Source organism: Scatophagus argus, chromosome 3 (genome assembly GCF_020382885.2).
Source record: "Scatophagus argus isolate fScaArg1 chromosome 3, fScaArg1.pri, whole genome shotgun sequence".
Classification (NCBI taxonomy): Eukaryota; Metazoa; Chordata; class Actinopteri; family Scatophagidae; genus Scatophagus; species Scatophagus argus.
In genome coordinates this window covers 2311084-2338194 of record NC_058495.1, presented here as the reverse complement: position 1 = coordinate 2338194, position 27111 = coordinate 2311084, and the positions used below count along the sequence as shown (strand labels likewise).

At 41.0% G+C, this 27111-nt stretch overlaps 3 protein-coding genes across 7 annotated transcripts; 1 reads left to right on the top strand and 2 right to left on the bottom strand.

Moving 5' to 3' along the window:
• Positions 1-248: 248 nt before the first annotated feature.
• Positions 249-8416, bottom strand: nfs1 (NFS1 cysteine desulfurase). Its single transcript, XM_046380924.1, has 13 exons — positions 8060-8416; positions 6206-6282; positions 5999-6115; positions 5688-5771; positions 4677-4829; positions 4455-4548; positions 4137-4271; positions 3091-3248; positions 2849-2954; positions 2577-2658; positions 2265-2348; positions 2013-2102; positions 249-1628 (listed from the first exon to the last, which is right to left on the bottom strand). Exons 1-13 carry the CDS (start codon positions 8163-8165, stop codon positions 1565-1567), a joined length of 1350 nt encoding a protein of 449 aa, XP_046236880.1. The 5' UTR covers positions 8166-8416; the 3' UTR covers positions 249-1564.
• A 1062-nt stretch (positions 8417-9478) lies between these two features.
• On the top strand, positions 9479-19389 carry c3h6orf89 (chromosome 3 C6orf89 homolog). Of its 3 annotated transcripts, none has more exons than XM_046380965.1 (8): positions 9479-9590; positions 10274-10540; positions 11078-11243; positions 12089-12237; positions 12420-12571; positions 14350-14485; positions 16017-16140; positions 16776-19389. In XM_046380965.1, exons 2-8 carry the CDS (start codon positions 10352-10354, stop codon positions 16856-16858), a joined length of 999 nt encoding a protein of 332 aa, XP_046236921.1. In that variant the 5' UTR covers positions 9479-9590; positions 10274-10351; the 3' UTR covers positions 16859-19389. The 3 variants fall into 3 exon arrangements, with proteins under 3 accessions (XP_046236921.1, XP_046236905.1, XP_046236913.1); XM_046380949.1 differs by having other exon boundaries at positions 9548-9838; XM_046380957.1 differs by having other exon boundaries at positions 9555-9706.
• Positions 17004-26493, bottom strand: LOC124054690 (DNA damage-regulated autophagy modulator protein 2-like). Of its 3 annotated transcripts, none has more exons than XM_046380978.1 (8): positions 26335-26493; positions 24433-24589; positions 24094-24161; positions 23792-23934; positions 23493-23670; positions 22840-22922; positions 22619-22711; positions 17004-22202 (listed from the first exon to the last, which is right to left on the bottom strand). In XM_046380978.1, exons 2-8 carry the CDS (start codon positions 24561-24563, stop codon positions 22071-22073), a joined length of 828 nt encoding a protein of 275 aa, XP_046236934.1. In that variant the 5' UTR covers positions 24564-24589; positions 26335-26493; the 3' UTR covers positions 17004-22070. The 3 variants fall into 3 exon arrangements, with proteins under 3 accessions (XP_046236934.1, XP_046236945.1, XP_046236953.1); XM_046380989.1 differs by lacking the exon at positions 26335-26493 and adding an exon at positions 25841-26310; XM_046380997.1 differs by lacking the exon at positions 26335-26493 and adding an exon at positions 25298-25784.
• Between the last annotated feature and the right edge of the window lie 618 nt (positions 26494-27111).

The following is a 27111-nucleotide window of genomic DNA, read 5'->3' as shown; positions in this document are numbered from 1 at the left end:
GATAAAGTTAACCCTCATATAGCCTATGTATTTATATTAAGTCAGATGTTTTATGGTACCTTTATTTTATTGGATTTGTTCTGCATGTTAAGTTGTATGTTGTCTTTGTGGAGTTGTGTGTATTTGTGTATTGGCCCAACTATAGATGAACCATGAAACCACCACTATCACTGTTTGTAAATGCAGGCATATGTATTGTAGACATTTGTCCATGAAATGTTACAATCCCAACAAAAATAAACATTAAATGAAAACTTAAAAAAAACAACTTTATTGCATAATCATGAAGCAGCACTTTATTGGATAGTAATCGATAAGATGAGAGTAACTATAAAAGAGAGTAGATGCAGGAGTCCAATAAATATGACCTGTATGGGCTCAGCTGACTAGATCCGGGAACACAATTCAAGACTTTAGAAATCTGCTTGGACTACAAGAGAACCTTTACCAAGTTTAAATTTTTTTGTTCAGACTTTCAGGATCACCGGCAGATTTCCATCAACAACCTCAGGCACAAATATGTCACACAAGTGTGACCCTGAGTCTTAGTCATCTTTTGGACCTGGTGCACCAGACCCTCAGCCGTTTACTCTCCAGAACCTTGAAAAACTTAAAAACAGGGCTACAGTCATGTAGACTATGCAGACTTGGAAAAATATAATCAAACTGTGGCTGCTAACACTGACACAATACTGCTGCGTATTGTAAACTGATGTGGGAAGAGAAAGGAAAACCATGAGCGTGAGTACTGACACACAGAGGACAGGAGACAATATGTGAATTATCAAGTGATAAGTTCTGCAACAAATTGCTAGTGTGTCATCAACTCAGTGAATTCAAGTCCTCTGCCTTAAGTTGCCATCAACAGCTTGTCTGCTGTGCCACTTGGGTCATTGCTTTGCTTAGGTGCTGACCAGAGCCTGTATCATGAAGTGAGATTAGCAGTTCTTTCAGTTATTGTTGCGTTTAACAAAACCCTCACTTTAAACCAGTTTAGATCACTAAGGTAACCTATGCTGCAGGGACATTCTGCTCTAGAACAAGTTCACTTCAGAGGAGCAGATAAAAACCTGTTCAGGGTCCAATACTGATCAGTCAGATGACTGGAAAAACATAAGTTATTCTGACAGGGCGAGTTGCAAACCAATTTTCAGTCTCACCTTGATATTAATCCTATAATCACTTCCTCTTCTTCTGACTGTAATTAAGAACTCCTCTTTCATGTGAAAATGCCCTAAGAATATATAAAAAGGAGCCAGACTACGATGAACTGACCTCATGATACAGGAGCCAGGCGGCCTGTTGGAACCTTTCAGTCAAGTGGAAAAAGAAGCTGGGTGATCTACAAGAGAATTGATGTGTTGGACAACTCTGAGCAACATCTCCTGACAGAGCCTCTACAGAGAACTACAGCTACAAACAGACTTCAAGTCAGACAGGAAGTTTGTGCGTGTTTGTATGCAAGAAGGAAAAGCTGGTCTAGTCCCGATTTCCCCGGGAATCATCATCTTTGTCTTTGTCGTCAACGTCGTCAGCCAGGGAATAAACAGGAAGTGGGAGGAGTCTAGTGCTGCGACCACTTGATGCTCTTCAGATCAATGCCTTCTTGAACCATCTCCCACAGAGGACTAACAGACAGAGAGAGTAAGAGTTCTTTTACCATTTAGCACGCAGATAATTTCACCATCCAAGCAAAGAAATTAACTGGACAGACGCAAGAGAGAAATGCATGAATTGAATCTTATGGTTTAATTCCAGTTCCTCATTATTTTCACAGTTCTGTCCATCATTTCTAACAGTCACAATAACATTTTAACCGTAAAAAAATGAACACCTGACATCTAGGAACACACTGACACTGAAAAAAAAGTCTGATGGGTCAAGAAACACGAGCATTCAGACAAAACTGAGACTCAGATATTCCCATGGTTAATACCATTACCATGGTGTTATTATAACTGACAACAACCAAAATGAGACTTAACCAGAATGACGAGCCCATCTGAACTCACCTCATCTCTCTGAGTCTAGAGACGTGTTGGATACATTTTTCTGCTGTGTAATCCACCTCTTCTTCTGTGGTGAATCTGCCAATACCAAACCTTACAGTACACACGCACACAAACACACGATTACATTAACATGACAACATTAGAATCATGACTATTAACAGCATCACCAAGTCATTTCACAAAGTTAAAGCTGATCATAGCAAACGATGTAATCACAGTTATCATCAGGATTATGGTGTCGTGTGTTTTTACCTGATGGAAGAGTGAGCCAGGTCTTCATCGGCTCCAATTGCTCTGAGGACGTATGATGGCTCCAGAGATGCTGAAGTACATGCGCTGCGTGCACACATACATATTTATTCATCTTAAGTTAAAAATGATGCCAGATGGAGTTCACATATAAACAAACAGTTTACCAAAACACATTGTGTGTACCCTCGAGGTCGAGCAAACATGTTGAATGTATTTCTTTCCACATGAATTATGTACAAAACCAATTTTAACGTGAAATAACAAGCAACAGCAATGTGAATCATGCAACGGGCACACATGCATAAAACTGACCTTCCAGATGAGAGAGCAACATCCTTCAGCGCCATCAACAGACTCTCTCCCTCCACATAGGCAAAGGACAGGTTGACACAGCCTGAAAAGTACACACACAGTCAGACAACTGCTCTGCCTCATCGATTGTAGTAAGATTTCCAACAGAAACCCCTAACATTAAGTTCAAGGGCTTTTAGAAGTGTTTCATGTGCATGTCGGATGAAATGCAAGCATGTGACAATGGCGTGGTGTTGTGCCACAGTTTCACTTCTGTGTGTGTGTGTGTGTACCAGGGTAGCGTTGTTCTGGATCTCCGTTCATGACGACATCGGGAATCTCAGACATGATCTTCTGGACCAGACGATTAGCCAGCATTGACACTCTGTGATGATCATACTGTTCACGCGCGCGCACACACACACACACACACACACACACACACACACACACACACACACACACACACACACTAAGCATCAAGATATTTGGTTGTGTTTGTTGAGTCTTGGCATGTTTGGTGAATTTGTTTTACCTCCATCTCCTGCTGGGCAATGCTGCAGGCAGCTCCCAGCCCAACAGCCAGTGGGGTCGGGACAGTCCCAGAACGCAGCCCCCTCTCTTGCCCGCCCCCGTTCTGCAGTGGCTCTAAACGAACCCGGGGCCGACGACGCACAAACAAAGCACCCACGCCTGTAGTGCCCACACACAAACACAAACAAACAAACACACACACACACGTGTGATTCCAGTGAAAACATGCTGACGGAGAGTTTCATCACAAGGTGCAACAACAATCGCATGAAGCTCGATATCACCTAAACCAATGAGCTTGTGGTGGACTACAATGATTCACATAAGGATGCTGCCCTAAATAATGCACAGAAAATATTATGATGTCAGAGCAAAGCTGACCTGTGACATTTTGGATATTAAATGTCATCACTTCATCGTATTGTCCTGTTAGACATTTTGTGAAAGTTTGTCAAAATTAGTGTATGAACTCTTGATTTATGGCCCAAAATGTGTTTTGTAATGTCAGAGTGACCTTTGACCACCAGATTCTAGTCAGGTCATCTTTGAGTCCAAGTGCACATTTGTGACAAATCTGAGGAAATTTCGAACAAACAACAGAAGGACGGTCGCTACAGTAGGAAGCTTCTAGAACACAGGCAAGATGACTTTAGGTCATCTGAATGTTCCCACTGTCAACATGGAACACATGGAAGCTACAGTATACCCGTTTATAAAAACCTCCTTCTGTTTCTTTAACTTACATTGTAAATGAGGTTTCAAATTCTGTTTTACTCATTTACATTTTAACACTCATTTACAACGCTTTGTTTTTGCTTGTTACATCTTAACTAACACTGAAATTTAAATTACCTTTCAGCAGCTATCATTTTTAAATGCTTCCTTGATTCCTTCTTTCCTTTATTTAGTGCTTGCACTTCAACTGAAACTTCTCTCATCACTTCCATTTTCACAGCTATTTTAGCTTCATTCAGCATTTGTATTTCAGTGCTTTCAGTATTTCAGCTAGTTCCCATTTCAGCTGCAAAACAAGCACGTGCTGCTAACCTTTGGGTCCGTAGATCTTGTGACCACTGATGGACATCAGATCAATTTTCCAGTCCGAGACATTTATGGGAATCTTTCCGACAGCCTGAGCAGCATCAGTGTGGAGGAAAACTCCCTTAGAACGGCAAATCTTCCCTGAGGACAGAAAGAGTCAAGATGAGTTAATCAATAGTCAGATCAGTAAAGATCAGGAAATTGGTGAAGGTTTTACATCATCACAGTTATATTTTGATCAAACAACGCATACATGAATGTTTCAGTAAACTGACTTCTGCTTCACGTGAGGACTGAGTAACATGTTTGTGATGTCATGGTTACCGATTTCTTTGATGGGCTGCTTGACTCCAATCTCGTTGTTGACCGTCATCACCGACACCAGAGAGGTGTCAGGACGGATGGAGGCCTCCAACAGCTGAACACACACAGACACACACAGTTTATAATTCATATTTTGACTTCTGCATGTTGTCTGAATACTCTTGATGTTCTCAGTACAAGCTGATCTCTGGTGTGATTTCTCTGTACGCTCAGCATGTGTACCTCAAGGTCCAGCAGTCCGTTCTTCTGGACCGGCAGGTAGGTGATGCTGAATCCTTCAGCCTCCAGAACTCGACACGAGTCCAGAACACATTTATGTTCTGTCTGTGTGGTGATCACATGACGCTTCTTGGCTTGGTAGAACCTGGCCACACCCTGCAGGAAAGAGAGAGACGGGGTCACTACTGACATCACAAATCTGTCTTGTTTTATTATTGTTCTTTCACTTTTTGACTGCTCTCTCCGAGTTCTTACAGCACTCTCATTCTGCTCTTAATGTGTTCTCAAGATATCGTCACACTAGTATTTGAAATGGCAAAATTTTGCGGAGTAAATAAATTCGTCTGAGTGGATTTCATGTGATTAGTGAACTCGGACATGCAAGTTCAGGTCAATGAGCACAAGCAAACTGCTCAACCAAAAACTCTAAAATGGAAAAAACCAAGCTGTGTGTCACCATGCAGTTTTATGTAACCTCCTCTGTCAGAGTAGGAACAGCAAAGGTTAGCAGACAGTCATGGGACAGAAGTTCATGGTACAGTTACATCTTTCAAATGAACTGTGAACTTATTTTACCATTAGTGACTAGCTAAAAAATGAGCTGGTAAACCTGCTAACAGTCAGAGATCTTCATTGTACCGCCTCAAAAACATTTTATTGAACTAAAGGGTGTATAAAGGTGAAAAACAGCCAGGAGAGCTAACAGCATTATGCAGAGGAAACAGTAGCTTGAAGAGCTACTATCACTGAATAGCACAAGCCCACCTGGGAAACATGTTAGCGGTTAGTTCACCAGCTCAGCTCTGCAAGTAGACACACATATTCCACAAAGACACAGATTAATTTCTGGTTAACTAATCTCCTGTTCTAAATGAACTCTCTGTGTTCCCTGAGTTCTTTATCTGTAAACAAAACAAGCAAAACAAAAGGATGTAGTGGTGAGAGGAGGCAAGAAGGTGTGACAGAGAGCAGGCAAGAAAGTGGGAGTGATGAAGAGAAAGAGCAGAGGGTAACCTTGATGGCCATGTTGTTGGACTCAGTGGCTCCGCTGGTGAAGACGATCTCTCTGGGATCTGCTCCAATCAGATCAGCCACCTGCTACTCAGACACATGCAGAGAGACAACACTCAGTCCATGTCTCTCTCAAATTCAGGAAGGACTGATCACCACAACTAAATACCACAGTGTTTACAATCTAAATTCTGAATTTGTAAGAAATAAGGCCACTAGTGCTTTAAGCATTACTACACAGTGAAACGTAACTATAAAAAAGTAAAATAACTTTACATCACACTTGATTTTATTTTAAAACTGTGCGTCTCTACCTTCCTGGCTGTCTCCATGGCACTCTCGCTCTCCCAGCCGTAGGCGTGTGTTCTGGAGTGAGGGTTACCATAGTAATTCACCTGGTAGGGCAGCATAGCATCAAGCACCCGAGGATCCTACAAACCAACGGACACACACATACATACAGGTTAAACTGTACTGTAACATCTTCCTATAACCATGACAACATGGTTGGTGATGGTTACCATGGGTGTGGTGGCCTGGAAGTCCATATAGAGGGGGCGAAGCTCATCTTTCTCCAGGTCACGCTTCTTTATCAACTCTGCAGCACAAAACAACAACAGACTGTCATTTGTTTTACTCAGAATTTAATCACATCTGTTTGACTGTGGACCAAGACACGGGGTCCCATCTGCGAGTCAGTAATTGCTGAGTCACTCATCATGTGCTGAACTGCATACGGGAAATTGAGAATAAGTTCTGAAAAAGGTATTATGTTGACACCAAAACATGTACCACTGTTATTATCTTTTATCATATGTGTGTGTGTGTGTGTGTGTGTGTGTGTGTGTGTATGTATATATATATATATATATACACACACACACACACACTTTGTTGAGTTTATTATATATGATAAACAATGCACATCCCTATATGTGAGGATGCCCTTAATTAGCACTCATTTCAGCAAACTACAATCTTTCCAACAGTTTACTGCGTTATGCTGCTTAAAAGTGCTCTGTGAGGTTAGAAAATCTGTTTACATTTGGAAATACTTGGAAAAACACCAAGCATATTTCCTTCCTGAACCATTCGTAAAGCTAATTTTTGAAGTATTTTAAATCCCGACTTCTTCCCATCTTCTTCTGCCCTCCCTTTTCTGGCACATCACAACATACCTCCAGCTGTAGAGTAAAAGGCATGTGCTGACATCACATTCCCACCTGAATTTGCCCCCCATGGATGCATTTAGAAGGGGAAATTGCAAAACCAGGAGTAAAACAAGCAATACTTGCCTATACGAAAGGGAGTTGCACTCAATTGCAATCTTTACAACTTATTAAAGAACCAGAGGTCCATGGACACTGACATGTGGCCAGGAATCAGGTGTGCTGACATTTTACACCAAATAACACCACTTTCTTGTTGAGTGTATCTGAATAGCCAATCGCACACGAACAACTCTTTCCCATTCCAGATGTGTTTTTCATGTTTCAAGTTGAATATTAACACTGCAGCTCTTGATAATTATAAACAGTGTGGTCACTTCTGCCTACAGTGACATCACAAGCATTTCTCTATAGTGCAGGACTGTACATCATTTCTACATAAGATCATCAGAAAAAAAAAAAAAAGAAAAAGAGAGAGGACCCACTCATTCAAAAGCAGCTCCATGGCACTAATAGAGGTCAAAAACTTTAAGATTGCTGTACTGCATTTTGTATCCATTTCTCTTTCTCCTGTTTGTTTGTCTAGTGTATAAAATGGAGCACTCAGTGAAGACAATCTTGTTCTATTGTGCACTGTACTGTGTAGGGTATATAAGGAGAACACTGACTGTGACATAGCAACTGCATTCAACTGCCTCCAGATTCTTCACTGTGGTCATTTAGTAATTTAGTAACTGCGTCTTCCTTCCAAAATTTTACATCAATAACAGACATTCAACGGGAATTAAATGTTTACATTACAAAAGACTTAAAATGAATAGTTTGAGCAGAACGGTCTACGAACCAAAGAATGTTTAGAATATTCAAAATACATACAAATCTTAAAAAATAGGCTACAGAAATTTAAAACTCATACAACTGATGAAAATAAAAGCTGTTTCTCTCCTAAATCTTGGTATTAAAACAAAATAATACAAAAAATATAATCAGAACTGAAATCATATTTGACACTTTTGATGGCTAAATGAGTTTTTTGACGAATAGTTTTTCTGCCCATCAACTAGTTCCTGAGAACTTGTGTTAGTGTATTCTTCTAAAGTCGCTGACGACTCAGACACTTTGAAGCTGTTGTAAACTGCGTCACTTTGGGATTAGCTTCATGCTAGCAGTTCTGGGTAAACTGTCTTGCCTCCGGATTGCCGTTACCTTTCTGCAGAGTGCTGGCGAATCTCCGCTCAGAACCCAGCCAGAAAGGAATCCACGAGGCCGGCCTGATCAGCCGGGAGGAAACACACCTGCCCTGTGAAAGCATCTGGACGGCGTGCTGGTTTCACCTGGAGACCCGCTGACCTCCGAAAACAACACGCTGACCGGCACCAAAACACCAGTGTAACCTAGTTAAACCAGCTTAACCTTCTGATTTCTGGGGATGGAAACGAAGAAGAGTATTTACGATTAAAAAATAAAATTTAAATGTGCCCGAAGTTTGGTTTGAGAAACGCTGGATGAAGCTGTCAAGGCGCAGGTTACAACAGAATCAGTCAGTATCTGTGTAAGTAAGTTAACTATGAACACTTCCGATGATGATTTTCAAAATAAATTATTTTTTTTATCAAATGCGAATTTTATTTATTTATTATACTTGTGTTTTTTACTACAATTTTAACGAGAAATCTTTAGGTAAACATTTGATAATATAAATGTATGTCTTGTACTAAAAGTAATATTCAGGCTGAAAATATTTTTCTTTATTCTGTTTTTCCGGAGCATACTTCGGCCTCTCTGTAGCTGGATCCTGTGAATCCCTGCATCTTGACACAGCTCGGCGTCTTTGCTGTTTCATAGTTGCACAAGTAACGGAAACGGTGGGTGGGACTTCCTCTGGGCAAGCTGCGCTTTCATTGGACGGCATACGTTGTTTTGGTCCTGTTTGCGGCGAGGCCATGGTATTCCTCTGTCCTCTGGTTAGTTACAGCCAGTTCAAGAACCGCGGGTTCAACCTCCTGCAAAGATTTCATGAAAACCATTGACTCCTTAAAGGTTAAATAGTTTTTCCTCAGCTGCTTAAGCACAGTCATCGAATTCTGAATTTTCAAAACCCTGTGTATAATCCTCAAATTATTTTTTTCCTCATACCTTTATATGGATTTCTGCCGAACATAATAATACTGCTTTTCTCATGTATTACTAAGCGCCAATGGCCTGTATCAACATGCACACTGTGTATATCCTTACATGAAAGCTACTACTGTTACTATAAGTACAAATATCTTTCAATGTTGTACAGTGAGTTACTCTTGGTGGTCAAAATCAATATTTCTTTCAGACGTTTTCACCAATATGGTCGTCCAGTAATTCACTTGCAACTTATGTGAACCAATTGCCATAAACATACATGTAACGTTTCAGTCACATTTAATTTAATTTCAGGAACAAGGTGTTTATGGTCAGAAACAGCCTAAATATTTGTTACTTGTTTCAAATAGTACAGCAGACACAAATTGCAAGTGAATGTAAGAGTGGACTGTATGTGCTGGTTTGGTCAAATGGAGAAACAGCAGAGACAAATTAAGGAGACTTATCGGATGTTGGGTCCCATTCATTATTTTCAGACAACTTCCTTGTCGCTTGATTTGTTCCCAGTATAAATAATACCTTGATCGCCATGCAGTTATATTCCGTACCACTTAGCGGCGGTAATGCTCCAGTTCGTGAACCTTGAGGAGAAGACGAAGACGTAGGTTGTTTGTGGCAGCCATGCTCGATAACTAGACAGCTAGTTTTCAGAAAAGAGAAGTAGATTTTGGATATTTTGGAACGCACCGTAAGAAAGAAGAGACAGTCACTATAGCGGTGGGTCTCACTTCAAGGCGAGGGTTTTAGTTTCCTTTAAGCGACGCGTACTGAAAGTGTTAGCTAAGGCTAGTAAGCACAAGCTAACATGTCAGTGTATTGCTGTGAGTTGATCACGGTACATCTGCAGTGGTAAGTTTTTGCGTTTGCTAACGTTAAATCATGTCACGTAAGTGAGCACGAACGTTAAATGGTGCCATCTCACTAGTTTGTAGCGACATTACGTGTCGCTTACGGTTTTAAACACCATTACTATCTTTTCAACTTATCCGAAGCACCACAAGGACTAGTTTACCGAGTCTGTCTGTCTGTATATTAGACAATGTTAATATGACTTTTAATGTCATGTCATCTGAACAGTACTATACTGTGACAGAAATAAAGACTACAACATTTAACATGTAGTTATGCTAAAACACGTCTTGCTAAAGCAAAGCAGGCGGTGGCAGTCCAGGCATGTTGATATGTGGCATGCTACACTGTCGGTTGTGTTAAAGTGGCGCACCTGTAAGCATGAAAGTGATGTTTATTGTGAAATGGCAGTTAACATTTGAGATGGCTTCGCAGGTGACACCATGCTCTTTGAGGCTGCAGCAGTCAGTGATTGACGTATTCAACGAAGATCCTGCCAACTCTGCTGTCGTCATGGGAACAACGATGAGCGAGCCGTGTATCTATGACAAGCTGTCCGAGAGCATCGATATTCTCCGTCAGTCAGGCTACCGCTACGGCATGTCGGAGAGGGAGATTGAGAGGTTCATCAAACAGGTCTTGGAAACCAACGAGCCCAGGAGAGAGCCTCCCCAGTTCCCCATCCTGAGGGCCACCATTAAGGTCAGGCCTGTTGAAGAGGAGGATTTGTGATTGCTTTTCCCAGTTTGACAGTTCAGTTCTTGAGTGTTTTTGTTGTTGTTGTTGTTGTTGTTTTTTAGCATTTGTTAGTAATAGCCCTTTTATGCTGTTCTTCCCTGGTCTTTCCCCTGTGGACCTTCTCTCTTTATGTTACTATTATGCTGCTGCTCCACGAGAAAACAGTACAGGAAATTTGTATTAAAAAGATCATATTTTGTGAGGATGTCAACTTGACTTGTCTAACCCAAACTGCTTAAGCCTCATGTTACTCTTCCAATTTTGTGAGTGATTTTTTTTTTTTTTTTTTTGAGTGATCACAGCTATTATGGTGACGACAAAAACTGCAGGTCACATCAGACTCTTAGATTGTTTTTGTTTCTAAAAATGCTGATTATTTAATGTTCTTGCGGTTAAATAAATGACTTGGCTGTCATAGAGAATACAGAGACGGTTTATTCATGCTTTGAGTGAGGAAGGACGCAGCCCTCGGCATTAGTAATGTCCCTGTTGTCTCTGCAGTTTGTGGTGGCAGTGGGCTTCCTGCTGGTGGCTGTGCTGGCCTTCACATACCCTCAGAGCACCCCACAGCTAGGTCTGGTCAACCTGGGCTGTTACAACTGGTCCTCCCCCCTCAGCCACGTCCGCCTCCTGTCCTTGCCTATTGCCAAGAAGTACAACCTGCAAGGTCAGAAACATGATTGCTTTGTCTCTCTTTCTGTTTCGAATGTCTCTCACGAGCACACACGTGCATTGACCAGCAGTTTTTTTTTTTATTAATGATAAAGTACTGGGTACCTAAAGGATGAAAACGTGACATAGTTACTTAAGTATAACACCAACACACTGAGTGTGGACTTGTGCAAGTAATTACAAGTAAAGTTATTTGCATGAGGCCAGTCTGGCAACATTGTTTAGTGCTGGCACAGGAATGTCTGTAAGTTTAACCCGGGTCAACCTTTGCGTCTGGCAAGGTGCTGCATTGGCTAATCAAATATGTCCAAGTGTACATTTAGGTTGAGTTACTGTAATATGAATGTCGTGCTTCTACCGTTTACCTTGTGATATTCACAATGAAAGATAAAATCGTCAAGGTAATTCTCCACAGTGTAAAATCATGTCTCATGTTATAAACAGCAGTGCAGTGTGTTGCTTAGCCTTCAAACTCATTATTAACCTGTCTGGTCTGTTTCTGTCTGTTATCAGTAAAACACCCTGCAGGTGAACAAGACACAAATGACGGTCTGACATCGCGTTTTATTATCAAAGACTTGTCTCTCTCGCGCACAATTTGATGTCAATATTATGAACTTAAGTAAATTGTAAACAGCATTTTTCACCCATTAACTCACATTTATAGAACAATAAATTAATGATTAATGAAAGAAATTAGTATAGGTTAAGCAGAACTGATAAACTGATAAAATACAGGATCAAAGTCTCAAGACAAAAAGCACAAACCAAAATGTCCGTATGAGGCAGCACATGCTTTTTACAGCTGTTTTGAAAAACAATAATGTGTGTGTGCTGTAGGTTTCCATGAATGGTGGAATGCTGCCTCTCTCAGGCAGAATCTGGTCAACTGTTCGAGCTGTGCAGAGATTTCCTCTGTGCTGGAAGTCCCGGAGAGCCTCAGAGGAACTGTGACTTTGCGACGGGGGCCACAGCTGGTCCTGCTGAAGGTCAGAGATCAATACAAGACAGGCCTGGCCGTCTGATGGGCCTCCCATCATTCTGCAAGTCCTACAAGATTATGTTCTGGCCATCAGTTTGAACTGTTCTGACCACACTACGGATCCCCGTTTGTTCATACTGGTGTCTCTTTATTTGAATGGTTTCTGTTTGTTCATACTGGCCTCTGCAGGGTGGGGAATCCCTCAGTGTCCAGCGGCAGCAGCTTGAGGAGCTCTACTTGGCCCATTCAGGCTCCATGTCTGTTCTGCTGGAAGAGGATGACGGTCTGCAGAACCACAATCTTGACCTCCCTCAGGGACCCGCCAACTTCACTCTACTCTGGTACACAGTTCTGTTCTAAGTACCCAGACTGGATGGTCAGTGTGACCATGTCAGCCTGGTCTTGTTTTACTGAAGTATGCCTTGGGTCTATGTGTCAATTTGCCAGAGATTTAAAGTGGAATTCCAGCGAAACCTAAATCTAGGCCATATGTTTAAGTATTTAGATCTGCAAATGATTCATGTTTACTAAAAGTTTAGGAACTGGTCCAGTAGATTGCTGTAATGTAATCCTTTGGGCAGGGCTGTAGTCAGGGTTTTAGAAGTACTGAGGTCCAAATGTTGATCTCGACTATAGGAAAAATGAGCAGGCTAAAATAATCATGAAAGGTCTTAAAATTAATATTGACAATGTTTAATTAAATTCTGAACACAATTACATTTTCAGTACAAACATCTCTGAAATGTACCCATATCCAATTATAGGAAACTAATTAGTTTTCTAAGTCTGTGTGTCATGGAGAAGGCGGGAGAAGGGCACATCTATACTGAAAATTGACAACACACCACCACATGCTAATCCTGTCCTGGACACAGTGGACAATACCTTCTCTTCCTTTCTCACCATCTCTTTCCCCTCAGCTTCTCCTTTGTCTCATCTCTTACCCAAGCTGAGCTTAAGCTGATATAGTCTTTTCATTTTGTCTGTCAGAAGAGGAAGGACAGTTTTAGTTGATATACTGTATGGAAATATTATACTGATAGACAATGCTCCACTAGTACATTAGAATAATGATAAGCAATAAAAAATTGGAGTTCCTCATTTTACGGTTTATTTTAACTCTTAAAGCTACCTGACTGCAAACAAAGCATTCATACTTTAGTGTTAGTCAACGTCACCTTAGTGGATGGAATTATTTTAGCTAACTAGTTAATTAATGCGCAACATTTTCATCCCAATCCAGTCTCTGAATTACAAGCAATCTTGCAGTATAGTCCATGCTGTCTCAGCCCGCAGCATTCAGCTGTCTGTCCCGTTTTTTTTTGAGAGGCCCAAAAACTTCTGCATTGATCAAAGATCTTGCATTAATGGTAGAGCTCTCACTCCTCCAAACATTCACTCTCCTAAACACAAACACTCAGTGATGCAAGCAATCAGGAGATAGTGGGAAATTAGCATTATACAAGATCTTTGCAGCACCAAAGCAGAGTAATTATTACATGACTTTTATTATATGCACCTCAGAAAAAGTACAGAGGTACTCTTTCTACTCTTTAACAAAACGTTCTCTCTCTGTAGGGATCCTTTCTGTAATGTTGACACTTGATGTAACAAATTCAGCCTATGAGTGTCACAAAAAGCATTTTTATTGGACATAACTTTGACAGTCGAAGTTGCCCCAAAGGATTACTTTTCAGCAAATGAAGCCATGTTGCAGCTTTATTGGACCAATTCCATAACTTTTGGTGAGTATGAATCGTGTACACGCTGAAATAGGTGAATATGTGGCCCAGGTTTAAAAAAAACTGGAATTCCTCTTTAAGTGGATTTGCATCTGAGTAACATTTTTTTGATAACATTAACTAACAATGAAAGTCATTGTCAGAGGTGTATCACTGCCTTCACATTAAAATACATTTATTGTGAAACTGCAGGAAGTAGCACAGAAAGCAGGATTTAATGTGAATGGGTCACATTTGGCTGATAAGCGGTCCACTTAATATCTGTTCAGATCAGACCCGAGCATCCCTAAACCTTCACTACATGCATTAAGTGGACACAGTTGTCTGTAATGATTGTGACTGGTGAGTGATGATGTGTGTGGGTGTGTGTGTTATAGGAGGTTCAGCTCTGGGACCAGGGAGAAGGTGCTGAGGTGGCTCTTCCCGAAGGCAGAGCTCTGCCCCCTGCTGGACAGTGCCGGGACCATCGTGCAGCGCTGCCTGGTCACGCACAGCACCAACTCCCAGAGCAAGGTGAGTTCACCTGTCCAAATGTCCCCACACTGATAGACTGGACAACTAAACTGGAACAATGTTACTGTTATTGACAAAAGCCACAAACAAAAAGTAAGAAATGTCTTAGATTACAGTTAAAGACTCTAAGAGTGACTCCAAAATGCCATGTTTTTTTCCTATATTTCACACAGAATTTCGGTCAGCTAAAGGTAATGTTGTTTCCAATTTGGGTACATAAATGTTTTTTTTCCTGCCATGACAGCAGTTTGTCTCAAAGGGCTTTACATAACATCATAGCAACATCCTCTGCCCTTCGACCCTCACATGGACTAAGGAAAAACTCCCAGAACAACCTTTAACAGGGAAATAATGGAAGAAACCTCAGGGTGAGCAACAGAGGAGGGATCCCTCACCCAGGACGGGCAGACGTGCAATGGATGTTGTACAGGCAGGAAAGCAGTTAACAACATGAGATATGTGATAGATGGGGAATGTTCAGTCAGGCTGATGGAGGCAGATCCTGGTGGGCAGACTGGGCTGTGACCAGGGAAAGCAGGAGCAGCAGGTTGGTTGATGAGCAGGGACGGCTGGCAGGGTAGAAACACAGGGAAGGAGGTGATGCAGGTGGAGGTTGGTGCCGGTGGATGGAGCTGTGGAGAAATCTGTGAAGACGCAGAGAGAGTGTGAGACACCAAGGCCAGACTACACAGTATAACAGATAAAGACAGAACAGCAAGTGTGTAAGAGGAGAGGAGAGGAGGGTAGATGGCTCCTTGTATCCTGATGAGTCCCTCAGCAGTCTAAGCCTATAGCAGCATAGCTATGAAATGGTTCAGTTACCTGAGCCAGCCCTAACTATAAGCTCTATCATAGAGGAATGTTTTTAGCCTGGACTTTACAGAGTGTCTGCCTCTCTGACCCATGGAGAGAGTTGGTTCCACAGTAGTGGAGCACGGTGGCTGAAAGCTCTACCTCCCAGTCTGTTTTTAGAGATACTGGGAACCACAAGCAGACCTGCATTCTGGGAGAAAAGTGTTCTACTGGGGCAATAAGGAACAATGAAGTCCTTAAACTTTGTTATTGAGAGCCTTATAAGTCAATAGAAGGATTTTGAAGTCTATCCTGTATCCTACAGGAATCACTCTGAGAAAGGATGTTCCTTATTTTAATGATGCAAGAAGGTGGAAGAAGGCAGTCTCAGTGATATGTTTTATATGGGAATTGAAGGACAGGTCCTGGTTGAAAATAACTCCAGTGACATTGAGCAGAGAGCAAATTTACCATCTGAGCAATGAATGTGAAAACAGCCTTATAGTGTCAGATTTCTGACTGCAGGGGGACTTTAAACAAGCTGATGTTTTTCCCTCCGTGGTGACTTGCCCAACCTTTTCTATGTGAAAATGCAACTGAAAGTTCAGATTGATTGAATGCTGGATCAGTGCAGTTATTTGTTAATTTGTTTGTAGCATTTGTCTTGACCTTTGCTGGCATTTTTATTCAGCACTAATGAACCCTCAGTCTCAACGTTTAGTTGTCGTTTGTGTTTCAGGGTATCGGGGTGTTTGGTTGGCTCGTGGTGGGGGAGGGGCTTCCAACAGTTCGAGTTCTTCCTGTTCAGCGCTGTCAGAAACACTGCAGCTCCTTCAACCTGTGGCTGACACCTGGAGACATGGGTAACACCTGCCACACCTGTTTTTTTTTATCCACAAATACCTTAATGTGACAAAACAGCAACTTCAGATAGTACAAATTCTTCTTGCGCCCTTAAGACATAAAGTATCTTCAGGGCACTGTCTAAAACACATGAATTGCTTGAGGATTACCACAGCAGACTGATAAGGATTTTTATACAGTTAAACAAATACATTTTGCCAGTCATCCAATAAATAAATGTAACATAAATAAAATGCAACAGGCAGCAGTAATCTTTGGTCACCTCATTAGTTGCTGATAACCAATATGTTCACCAGTCATCTCAGTCCAACACACACACACACACACACACACACACACACACGCGCATCTTGGAAATCAAGATGAAATGTCTTGCTATCAGCTGAAACAGTAAGGTGTCAAACAGAGGTTATTTCCTTCTGAATTACAGCCGTTACCTTTCAGTCTGCAGACAAATGGTATGAAGACGTCTACAGATTGTCATGTGACACGTGAATACGGTCCTCTTAGTCTTTGAGGTGTTTGCGTGCTGTTTTCTGTTCTGATCCTTACAATCATATGGCTGAATGTGACATGTGGCTGCTGGCGTGAACACTGATTGATGGTCGTTAATTCTGACCTCTGGCCCGTGCAGTGTACGCCGACCCTCGGTACTGGCAGATGGAGCTGTTCCCCGGCCGAGGCCAGAACATCATCTGTGATGGATCGGCCTTTTAACCTTCAGGTGGAGCGGAACGGAGGAGGGACAGTTCAGGGCTTGGGTGTGGTTGTTTGAGTTCCTGCTGAGACGATTTCAGAGCTTGTCGGCCTTTGTGTGGCCTTGCCCACTGATGATGCCTTACAACCCTCCTTTTGTTTTGTATTTTTCTCTTTTTGATGCTGCACCCATCTGGTTAGCCTTCCATTGTCCTCAGAAAACTGGAAACCACTGCATGCTTGACTTCAAAGGTCTAGAGGATTTAAAAGCGACTTTTTGAGTTTGTCCTTTATGTATAACAGCAACAACAACATCAACACACTTTAAACTCTGTGACTCTCAGATGTGTTGGATGTGCTGCACTTGTGCCATAGTTTCAAGCAGATCTTTAGCGCTTTAAAAAAAAAAACAAAAGAAGAACTCATTGGGTGTATTTCTCTTTCAGAAGGTAGTGAAACTCTTAGTGCTTTGGCATTCGTCTGGTTCCAGAACTCTAAATCACGGCCCACATATGCGACCTGTTCGCTGATTTAAAAACAGGTGTGGTGTTGTGCTCATTGACGCCTGTGGCCTCTGTAACTAGTCAGAGCTTTGTAGCTTGGGATTGAGTATGGGGACATTTAATTTGGACGAAATGTTAATGTAAATTCGCTTAAAGGAATAAATTATCATGTCCTTTTCCCTCATTTAGGCAAACAAACAAACAAAAAAATGAACAGAATGTATGAATATGCAAAAATGTGTCATTTCACAAGTTTAGCTGCTGGACACAAGAAACTTCAAGTTTCCTCATCGCTCTTATGTATGCTGAGTACTGGACCAGAAACGGCTTCCAAACCCTTTGCGATGTCCCGAATCAAGATCGTAGGCTCTGCCTCCTAAAATCACAAATTTACATTCTGAGCTATAAATGTGAATAGTGTCAGACTGCACAGACAGTGAAACTCAAATATTCAACTGGAGGAACAGGAAGAAAAACATTTCTAACTGCTGAGGGGGGCTTGAGGTGAGCTGCTGCGAGGAAATGCTGATTTGTGTCGACTTAACGTGATGTTAACAGGACAGATTAGTCACTGCCCCTCGCAATCTCACAGCTAACATGAAGACCAAGACAGACTGAAGAATGAAAAGAAACAGTAGATAGTAGATATTCTGTCTGATTATCAGGACACCTGCAGCCCTGGATATTACAATAAGCTAGTTAACACAGGGAGTTGGATAAGGCCTGACCCTTGCTCGATATGTTCATCTTTGCATCTTTCTGCAGTGCACTCAAGGAATGAAGTGTTTTTGGTGTTTGTACATGTTGGACGTTCACTACCTCCTGAAGTTGTGAGATACATCTGCACTTTTATTGCTTCTCATCTGGCTCGTTGTTTGATGTTCAAGGGTCAGTTTACACAAGTTACACATGTGCCACAATTTTCTGGTGGTACCTCGTACACAATGTCACAGTTCACAGTGATTTTTCTGACAAATATTGTAATTGTTTTCTCCATCTGTCCAGACTCCATCCAGACTTGTTTAGTCAACTTAATTTTATTTATATGGCCCAATATCAGGTATGCCAGTTCGCCTCGAGGAGCTTTACAACATATGATGCCCTCTGGCCTGACCCTCAATTTGCAAAAACAAAAAGTGACTGAAAAGAACATAAAGTCATGTGCTTCTTGTTGATGACTTCCATGGTTTGTTTGCAGAAGACAGCTTCTCTAGAGAGAAATCGCTAATGTAGCTCACATTTGAGATATTACAGAAGAAAGCTGCTTTAATACTGCTCACTGTCACCATTTGTCATTGAGAGATCACCTCGACAGTTTGCGTTGATTCTCATGCAACAACACACATTCCACTGCTAGGGCGTTGTTTGTCCTGCACAAGGAAAAATGGTACACACATCAGCTGAGAGATTCATTTTGGTGTAAACACAATTCTTTCCAGCTGAGTAAAAGTTGTTTTTCCTTCAGAAAATACCCCGAAAAAGCACAAATCTTATAACTGCAAGCATTTGATTGGAGAGGGAAAAGAGAAGATGTGTATGCTTTGTAATTTGGACGAATTGACCCTTTAACTCATTACTTAACCTAACTCACAGCATCATCATTCATTTATATCCTTCATGTTTGTCAAGATCAGCTTCAGATATTCTTTTTAATTGTGATTTTACTGATTTAACAAACAATGCTGCTTCTCTATTTCCAGTGTCTTTATTTATTATTCTGATTGTATGTAATATATATGTTCAAGCCATTCATTTTAATTATAATGTGTTGTAATATTGTTATGCTTTGATCAGTTGTGGTGATCAGTAGAGTGCAGGCAGGTTAGCATCACCATGAAGCTGTGAAGCTGAAATATTTTGTGGTTGATAAGGGTTTCAGTGGGTCGTCTGAATAATATGAAATCAGTTTGCCAAAGGTTATGCCTGTCAGTTTAAAAGATGCACTGCCTCGTTTTGTTTTCAAACCACTTGGGAGTGATCTTTTAAGATGTTTGCTTTGCATAGAAATGTCATAGTTTTATGAGAAAATTAAAACTGTATTTGCTTCCATCTGTGTGGGATTTTGATTGACTTTGTTTTGTTGTGGTTGAAAATAAGGTGAAATAATGAGAAAAGGTGCTGAATTGCTTGCTGTACTCAACAAACTCCTTTACTACTCTTACTAGATTACCTCATGAATGTCCAGAGCACCACAAGTATCAGAAAGAAAAAAAAAAATCTCTCTAGCCATTGACATAAGGATGGACAACACATGTTTTTATCCTCTCACTGTACAAAAATGAAGTCTGCATATGAGTGCTGCCATCTTGCGCTGATGACATCATTTGGAGCCAGAATCATGCAGTTGTGTTTGTTCACTTGAGTTCCAGCCTGCCCAACCCAATCATGAGCAGCACTCTGTTGTCAATCAGATTCAATGATAATGTTTTGCTTTTTTTATAACATCAAGTAACTAACTAAAACTAAACTTATCAGTGTATTAAGAACTATCTAAAACAGAAACCATCTTTTGGAAATATTTTGACCTGTGCGGTGATGTTTTAGCTTTACTTTTGGGGAGATGTCATGTCATCCATCTTTATGGAATCATTGTGACCTGCAGTTAATAAATTGTACATCATGTTTAACAGTGTTTCTTGGGATTCAAAGGTCCAACTTTTGGCTTATTGTACTCTGAATTTACAGTGTTTGGGTCAAACAATGTTCTGCTATTGTTGACAAATCCTCAAGGGGTAGTTCAAAACTAACTAAGCTAGCTAAAGTTAAAACCTAGCCAAGGACAACTGCATTAATGTTTAGATCATGTCCTGTCAAAAGCACAAGCGCCTTGTCTATTTGCAGATGCAAGTTTTCCTTCTGTGCACTGATACAGAAACACATAGTCACAAGGTTTTGAATCCCCAAAGTGTTTTTAATCAGTTAATGTATCAGTAATATAATTGGACTTAAGTATTTCTAAAATCCTGGATGAAGGTAAGTGGATATACTCTCATTTTTTTCATGTCACATATAGATTAGGTGTTATACATGTTGAATCCTTTTCAGGTCAGAATCGGCAGCAGGACTGTGTGAGTTAATGACAAACCCAAAGAACTTATTACGTATTAATAAGTTATAATAGAATGTATTACAGAGTTGTGATTAATGTAAACACCTGCTGAACAAGTTTGGATCAGGCTTTCACTGAGCCCTAAGTTTTGGCCACTTCTGGGCAGCAGAACAAGCTGAAAACACAGCTGCTAAGGTATTATGAGCAGCAATACGATCATCCCACTGTTGGCGCATTTGAGGCTCGTTTGTAGCTCTGAATGGTGCAGAGAATTCTCTACAACCAAAGTTTTACCATTATAAAATCAAAATAATGATTAGTGCAGCTTTAAATCAGAATTAATTATAAAAATGTTTATACTAAACTGAAATAGACAAAGTGTGATTATACAAATAAAAACAAGATGTAAATCTTTATCATCTTAACATGAACAACAGAAACAGTCACCATCAAAACAGTACAGTATCAAGTCAAGTCTGGATGTTGAGTTCAGCATTGTTAAAATGCAGATATGTTCGCAGTTCATAGGCAGCAGGAGTCTGACCAATCACTTTAGATGCTCACATCTCTTCATATTCAACAGAGCTGTTTCTGATGGTCCCCTGTGGAGTTTCTGACCACTTGTAGTGCTATGAAGCAATGCTATTGACACCTTTTAGACCTAAAAGAGACATACATTGCGTTTTGGTAAAAAATAAAAAAAAAACAAAAAAAAAACTGTAAATGTTAATGCGGTATACAAATGAACTGTGGTCTGAAATAAGAAAACACATTAGAAAGAGGAATTAACATCAGCACTAGAAGATTAAATAATAGCTTTTGTAACAAAAAACAAAGGAATATAATGATTAATTGGCAAAGTAATGCTGTTTATAACGTCGCACTCTTAAAATATATCATTACTTTGGTGGCACATCACAGCACCTGTTACCACACAGGTGTTTGTCAGGCCGCTGGTTCTCCAGCAGGGGGAGCTGTTCCATCGTTACAGTCAGACCAGTTCTACAACTACTGATTAGCGCCACCCACAGGGGAACAAAGTTGAGTGCAAGGTAAACTCAAGGTCTTAGGGGAATTCTGAAACATAGCCTCTGGAGTATATCTTTGGCCTTCGCAGTAAAAACCGGAAACTGTACTGTAATGTTCTGTGTGGATATTTACTGTTAACAACCTTAAAAAACCCCCAAAAGAAAGCACAGAATTGGAACTGCCTTCAAGACAATCCCAAAAATACAAAACAATGTTATGTACTGTACACCGGCTGGAAACTCAGTTTATCTGCATGAAATTTCAAATGATTTTTTTTTTTTTTAAATGCTCCACACGACCCCCAGAGAAACACATGCAGGAAGAGCAGGTATAATAAAAAACAAAGCGGGACATTTTAAAAAATTAAAGTATAATTGAACAAAAAAAAAGAAAAAAAAGTGCAGTGCTGAAGCAGACAAAGTCCCTGAGGGACTGATGCAGTTTGAGGATAAAAGTGCAAAGCATCATATTTGGGTTTAAAGGGTCATAAAAATATCCTTCTTCCAACAACGGAGGGAAGAGAGCATAATGTTTCTTTGTACTCGCTCTTTTAGAGCCGATACACCAGCTTTACAAAAACCTTATAAAAAGCCTTTCAATAGAAAAGTGGAAAACTGTTGTAAAAAGCCATTGTGGGATGTTCCTCTGCAGGTCAAATTCCTCCTGCCAGGAGTGGAGATGACTCATTGGCTTCCCGTTTGTGCTGGGACGCCGTGATGCCTCCGTGTGGCGAGTCGTACAGGTGGCTGCACTGCAAAGCTACCTCTGCTCGCAAATCAATTTTCTTGAGAAAAAAAAAAACCCAAAAAGAAACAACATAAGAAGTTACAGAAGGTTTAGATGGTTAGAATAATCTTTCATGTGGCCACTACACCAAAGTGACTGTTCCTGGGGGGGTTGCTATAGGGATGCATGTAGCTGCTGTGCGTACAACATAAGGTCTTTGCACATAAAAATGAATGAAGCTTTACTGTACAGACATGGACGTGGTCTAATTCTCTGCAAGAACAGTATCTCTGTACAAACACAGATAAAACTTTTCTGACTCTGAAGAAGAAGCAGAATGTCAGAATGTTCCTTGTAGGAATATTTCCTTTCCAAGTGGGCCAGATAGCTTGAATGGTCTTTACAGTAAACACAAAACGAACCAAAACGGACAGCTCTACGACAGCAGCTGTGTGGGTGGATGAGCTGCAGTACCTGAAAATCTCTGACGTAAGTGAAGAAGAAGCTGATGAAGGAGAGGGCCAGAGACCATTCAGACACAGTGCTCACAATATGAGCCGTGTAGCCCTGAAAATGACAACATACATTTAGACCTAAATGTTAAAGTGATTCTGCCTACATTAACACCAATAAAATCTGTCACCAACCAAACAGTGTAATTATTAGTATCAGTTTTAAAAAAAAGGACTACTGACCGTCTCTCCAGGAGTCCAGTGCAGTTTGTCAACTACGTCCACTCCCCGCAGACTGCTGTACATGATAACAGACGATACAAACACTGGCAGGAGAGGAAGCAGTTAAGGTTCATAGCATTAATGCAACCAGAATCGGGTTCTGCTGTATAGCAAAGCACTGGAAGAAGAACGTGTTTCAATACACAGCTGATATATGTGACCCCATGTTAAATCATCTGTGCGCACAGTGCTGGTGACTACCCTAGAAATGAATCTTTATCTAGTAACATTCATGGTTGTTATTTTCAAAATCAGACAAATCTTTGTTATTTGGCCAGTGTAATAAAATGACAGCAACATGTACCAGAAATTCACCAGTAGCAATGAGAAAACTGTCAGAATGAGAAGAGATAAGACCATCAAGTGTCCCCCTTTCCCTAGTTTTGTTTGCAGCTTCTGCAGCTACAGATGAGCTGTCATTGGAGTACAGATGCCAAACAGTGTCCAACCACAGAAACCAAATCAAGTTACAGGCTTCAGATCAGTGCTGGGGCAACAAGGCAACAGGTAGGCCAGCACACCTTCCCTTTAGTCTGGAAGTCGAATGCTCATCTCAGGCTATAAAACACTTTATTGTGATAAATTTTATAATATATTTGTATATTAAAGGATACTGCTGATGATGCTGCACAGCGTCCAGCCTCCTATGCTGAGGCGGACCAGGTAGATGAACTTGCTGTGGATGTGAGGTTGCATGTAGAATGAGAGCACCGTCTGAATCAGGATGTAGAGAGCCCCGACCCCGAAGGTCAGCACCGCCCCCACTATGTGCATGGAGAACAGAGTGGTCTTCTGCTCCACACACACACACACACACACACACACACACACACACACAGGTTGAGTGGCGACACGTCGTTCAGCACTTGACACACTGAATAGTGCGAACTAATCCAGGAGTAGCAGCTCTCACCTGGAAGTTGGCGACCACACACATCCCAAAGGAGCTGATTAAGCCGAGCAGCAGCCCAGAGAAGTTCAGCCTGTGGAGTTTGACCTCAGTGTCACCTGTCAGAGCCTCCACCTGTTTGTAACGCACATACACTGTTGCCATACCTGCAAACACACATACAGTTAAAATAACCAAAATCCAATAACCACACATCAGCCAATAAGTATTACAACCAATGACCATTAAATTTACATTCTATCAACTGTAAAGAGACTGAATGAGACTGTTTTAAATAATGTAGTGTGTGGGTGTGTGTGCGTTACCTAAAAAAGCTGACACATCCAGCATGATGCCAAACACACACCTCTCTGGCGCCAACGTTCCTGTGTCACTGTAACACACAACATTCATTAAAAAGAAGTTTATTTTGTTAAATAGGAGAAAAGGTTTTTTTTGGGGGGGGGTGTACATAATCAAAAAATGTAAGTTATGAAAAAGGGTCACTATTGGCATCAGTATCAGCATAACTCCAACAGACGTGTTAAAAAAATGAGCAGCTGCTTTGGTCTGTCTGAAATCATGCTGTTAAATAATTACTCTAGACTTAGAAGGTAAATGTTTACAGTGTAAAATGCGTATGTGCTGTGAGAAAACCGACAGACCTGATGTAAGGCACCAGAGGATCCACATGTTTCAGCACCACTGCTGTGATGTAAGCAAAGACGAAAGACGCCGCCGTCCAGACGACCAGCGCCGCGGGCAGGAAGCACAGACCCTGCTGGAACCACCACATGGCCACCTCACTGTGTGTGCGCTGTCCTGTATACGACACACAAACAGTGACACACACGCTGATAGACAGTCAAGTGCAGGAGCCATCAGGAGTGTGTCAGCATCACAACCCAGATTCCAAAACAGTCGAGATGCTTGTGCACAGCGTAAACACTTTAAGATTGCATCTGCACCTTCTCCGTTCCATTCCGCACCTTATCTGCAGTTATTTCTGTCATGTATATGCTCCGTTATGTTTTTATAGTACTCAGTTATTTTTTCTATTACTCTGTTATTTTATATTTTGTGTGATTACTTGATACTTTCGTTTGCCTCTTTGTATTGCAACCCTGGCACAACAATTTCCTGCAGGATCAATAAAGTTCTTATCTCATCTTATGTAAATAAAGGAGAATGTGCTCATTTGCTAATAAGTTTTGACAAACTCAATTGAAAACAGGTGAAGCTGCTACTTCTCATCAACTGCAAGGCTCCATTTCTCTTATTTTTTTTCCTACTCTGTTAACAAAGTAAATGTTAGATTTTAATGATCCTGGAAAAATCTGTCCAAAATAACAGAAATGAATGTATTTAAGGCATACGCTTTGCCTTGACTGTCTACTAATGAAGGAAACTGTAGCTTTTTGTGTGTTGACGTGAGGATATTATTGAGTATTATATGAAATGATTTAAAAACAATATTTAATGAAGCTGAAATAATTTAAAGTTGGGCAGTGACTTGCACTGTTGACTTACAACATGAGGGTTCTGGGCTCAAATCCCGGTCTGGGCGGAGTTAGCACGCTGTACCTGCGTGGGCTTCCTCCCACAGTCCCCAAAACACGCACATTGTGTTAACTGGCTGCGCTTCGCTGCCCCTCAGCGTGACTGTGTGAGCATATGTGATTATCCGTCTTTGTGAGTACAAATGGATGGATGGGACTGTTTTAACACTTCGATGACTGGCAGAAAATAACTACTATTTTGACCAATCAAATTTTTCCAAGCAAAACTGCTTTCTTTCCTGTGAAAAAGTCATGTTTTATTACTGTTTGACATTGAATAGCAAAAAAAAAGAGAGAAAATAATCTGCAAATTTAACAACCTGTAAAAGTACAGGGCATTTTAATATTCCGATCTGTCATAAATCAGTTTAACACTCAGTAACATCCGTCCTAAGACAGTTCATGTACTTGATGAGAGTGAACCTAATCAGAGGGTCCTCCATTCACAGCTTCACCGGGGACTTAATTCGATAACAAAAACAGAAATAAAAGATTAATAACAGCGTAACGTTACCGTGTGGAGAGCAAAGTCCTTTGTGTTCATTGAGGAAGTGAAACAGAAAGTCAGAGTGTGTACAATTAACTATGTCGCTGATACGGAACCAGAATGGCACACACCAAATCTCCGTTCAAAAGGCCACATGCCGCGACCCACACTGAGTATACATGCGCATAAACACATGAAGCATACACTAAGTAAGCTAGTTTATCGAATATACATCAAAACGTTTAGGAAAAATAACGATTGTAGGTAAGAATTAGCAAGCTAACGTCGATAGCGGTCCACAATTTCAGCGTTTTATTTCTACGTTTTCAGTTTTGTTTGCCGACCACACAGCCGCGAGACTGAAGAAGTACCGTCACGTGAACCAGACTCATTCTGACAGAAAGTCGGTTTAACATAATGACACTTGGGTTATTCGTGTCCTCCAACGACCATTATCTTCCCAGGGCGACTAAACCCATTGAATCACTAGTTTCCAGACTGGCTTTGGTGTTCAGACTTACATCAAATGTCCCTGATCCCTGGTGGTGTACTGCAGGTGTCCATTTAAAAATAAAGTTTAAAAGCTGTCACCGCGTCGTTGTAGCTCAGTCAAGAGTGAAACGCGCATGCGCTTTGACAACAACAACAAGTCAAATCTGTGGAATGTTTCTGTCCCGAATGCTGCCTCGCAGGCTAGCAGGGCGAAGCAACGCCATGTGCGGCCTCAGTTGAAGCTGCAAAATTGTAGTAAAACACTTTGAGGAGGCGGTAGACTTAAAAAGCGCCATACAAATGCAAGTCCATTTACCATTATTTCTTATGACATATATACACCATACAGTCAATGCTATCCTGCTAAGAGACATTAAAACGGCTTGTGTGATCACTGCGCTGCAAAACTAACCAGCGTTATTTCCAAAACTGTTGAACTATTCCTTTAAGAAACACAGCATCCGTGTACACGATGCTCCATGTTGTTCTCAGTGGCATTATCAGTGGTTTTCCACAGACCAAGGAACGAGATGATGACTCCAGCAGGTTCCGTTTCCAGTAAAACACAGCAGAAACCTTCTTCCAGACAGGAGTGGGACCTTTATTTGCATTGGCAGGTGAAGAAGAGATTGTCAGGTGATCTTGTTTACTATAATTCTTCTAAGACATTGTTCTGCATACTGGTGATATACCTGAGCTGGCACTCTGGCCAACAGAAGACACATTTTTACACACACACACACACACACATACACACAGTGACAAACGCTCACCATGAAAGGTTTCTTCTCAATAACAAATCATAG

What these genes read in the sequence shown, in the direction of transcription:
- c3h6orf89 (XM_046380965.1), top strand. Translation starts at nt 10,352, where the DNA reads ATGGGAACAACGATGAGCGAGCCGTGTATCTATGACAAGCTGTCCGAG. An exon ending in CAAGAAGTACAACCTGCAAG is followed by an intron (nt 11,244 to 12,088) that starts GTCAGAAACATG and finishes TGTGTGCTGTAG; the next exon opens with GTTTCCATGAATGGTGGAAT. An exon ending in GCCAACTTCACTCTACTCTG is followed by an intron (nt 12,572 to 14,349) that starts GTACACAGTTCT and finishes TGTGTGTTATAG; the next exon opens with GAGGTTCAGCTCTGGGACCA.
- LOC124054690 (XM_046380978.1), bottom strand. Translation starts at nt 24,563, where the DNA reads ATGTGGTGGTTCCAGCAGGGTCTGTGCTTCCTGCCCGCGGCGCTGGTC. An exon ending in GTGTGGTCGCCAACTTCCAG is followed by an intron (nt 23,671 to 23,791) that starts GTGAGAGCTGCT and finishes TGTGTGGAGCAG; the next exon opens with AAGACCACTCTGTTCTCCAT. An exon ending in CTTACGTCAGAGATTTTCAG is followed by an intron (nt 22,203 to 22,618) that starts GTACTGCAGCTC and finishes TTTTTTCTCAAG; the next exon opens with AAAATTGATTTGCGAGCAGA.
- nfs1 (XM_046380924.1), bottom strand. Translation starts at nt 8,165, where the DNA reads ATGCTTTCACAGGGCAGGTGTGTTTCCTCCCGGCTGATCAGGCCGGCC. An exon ending in GCAGCCCATCAAAGAAATCG is followed by an intron (nt 4,272 to 4,454) that starts GTAACCATGACA and finishes TTCTGTCCTCAG; the next exon opens with GGAAGATTTGCCGTTCTAAG. An exon ending in CTGGCTCACTCTTCCATCAG is followed by an intron (nt 2,103 to 2,264) that starts GTAAAAACACAC and finishes GTGTACTGTAAG; the next exon opens with GTTTGGTATTGGCAGATTCA.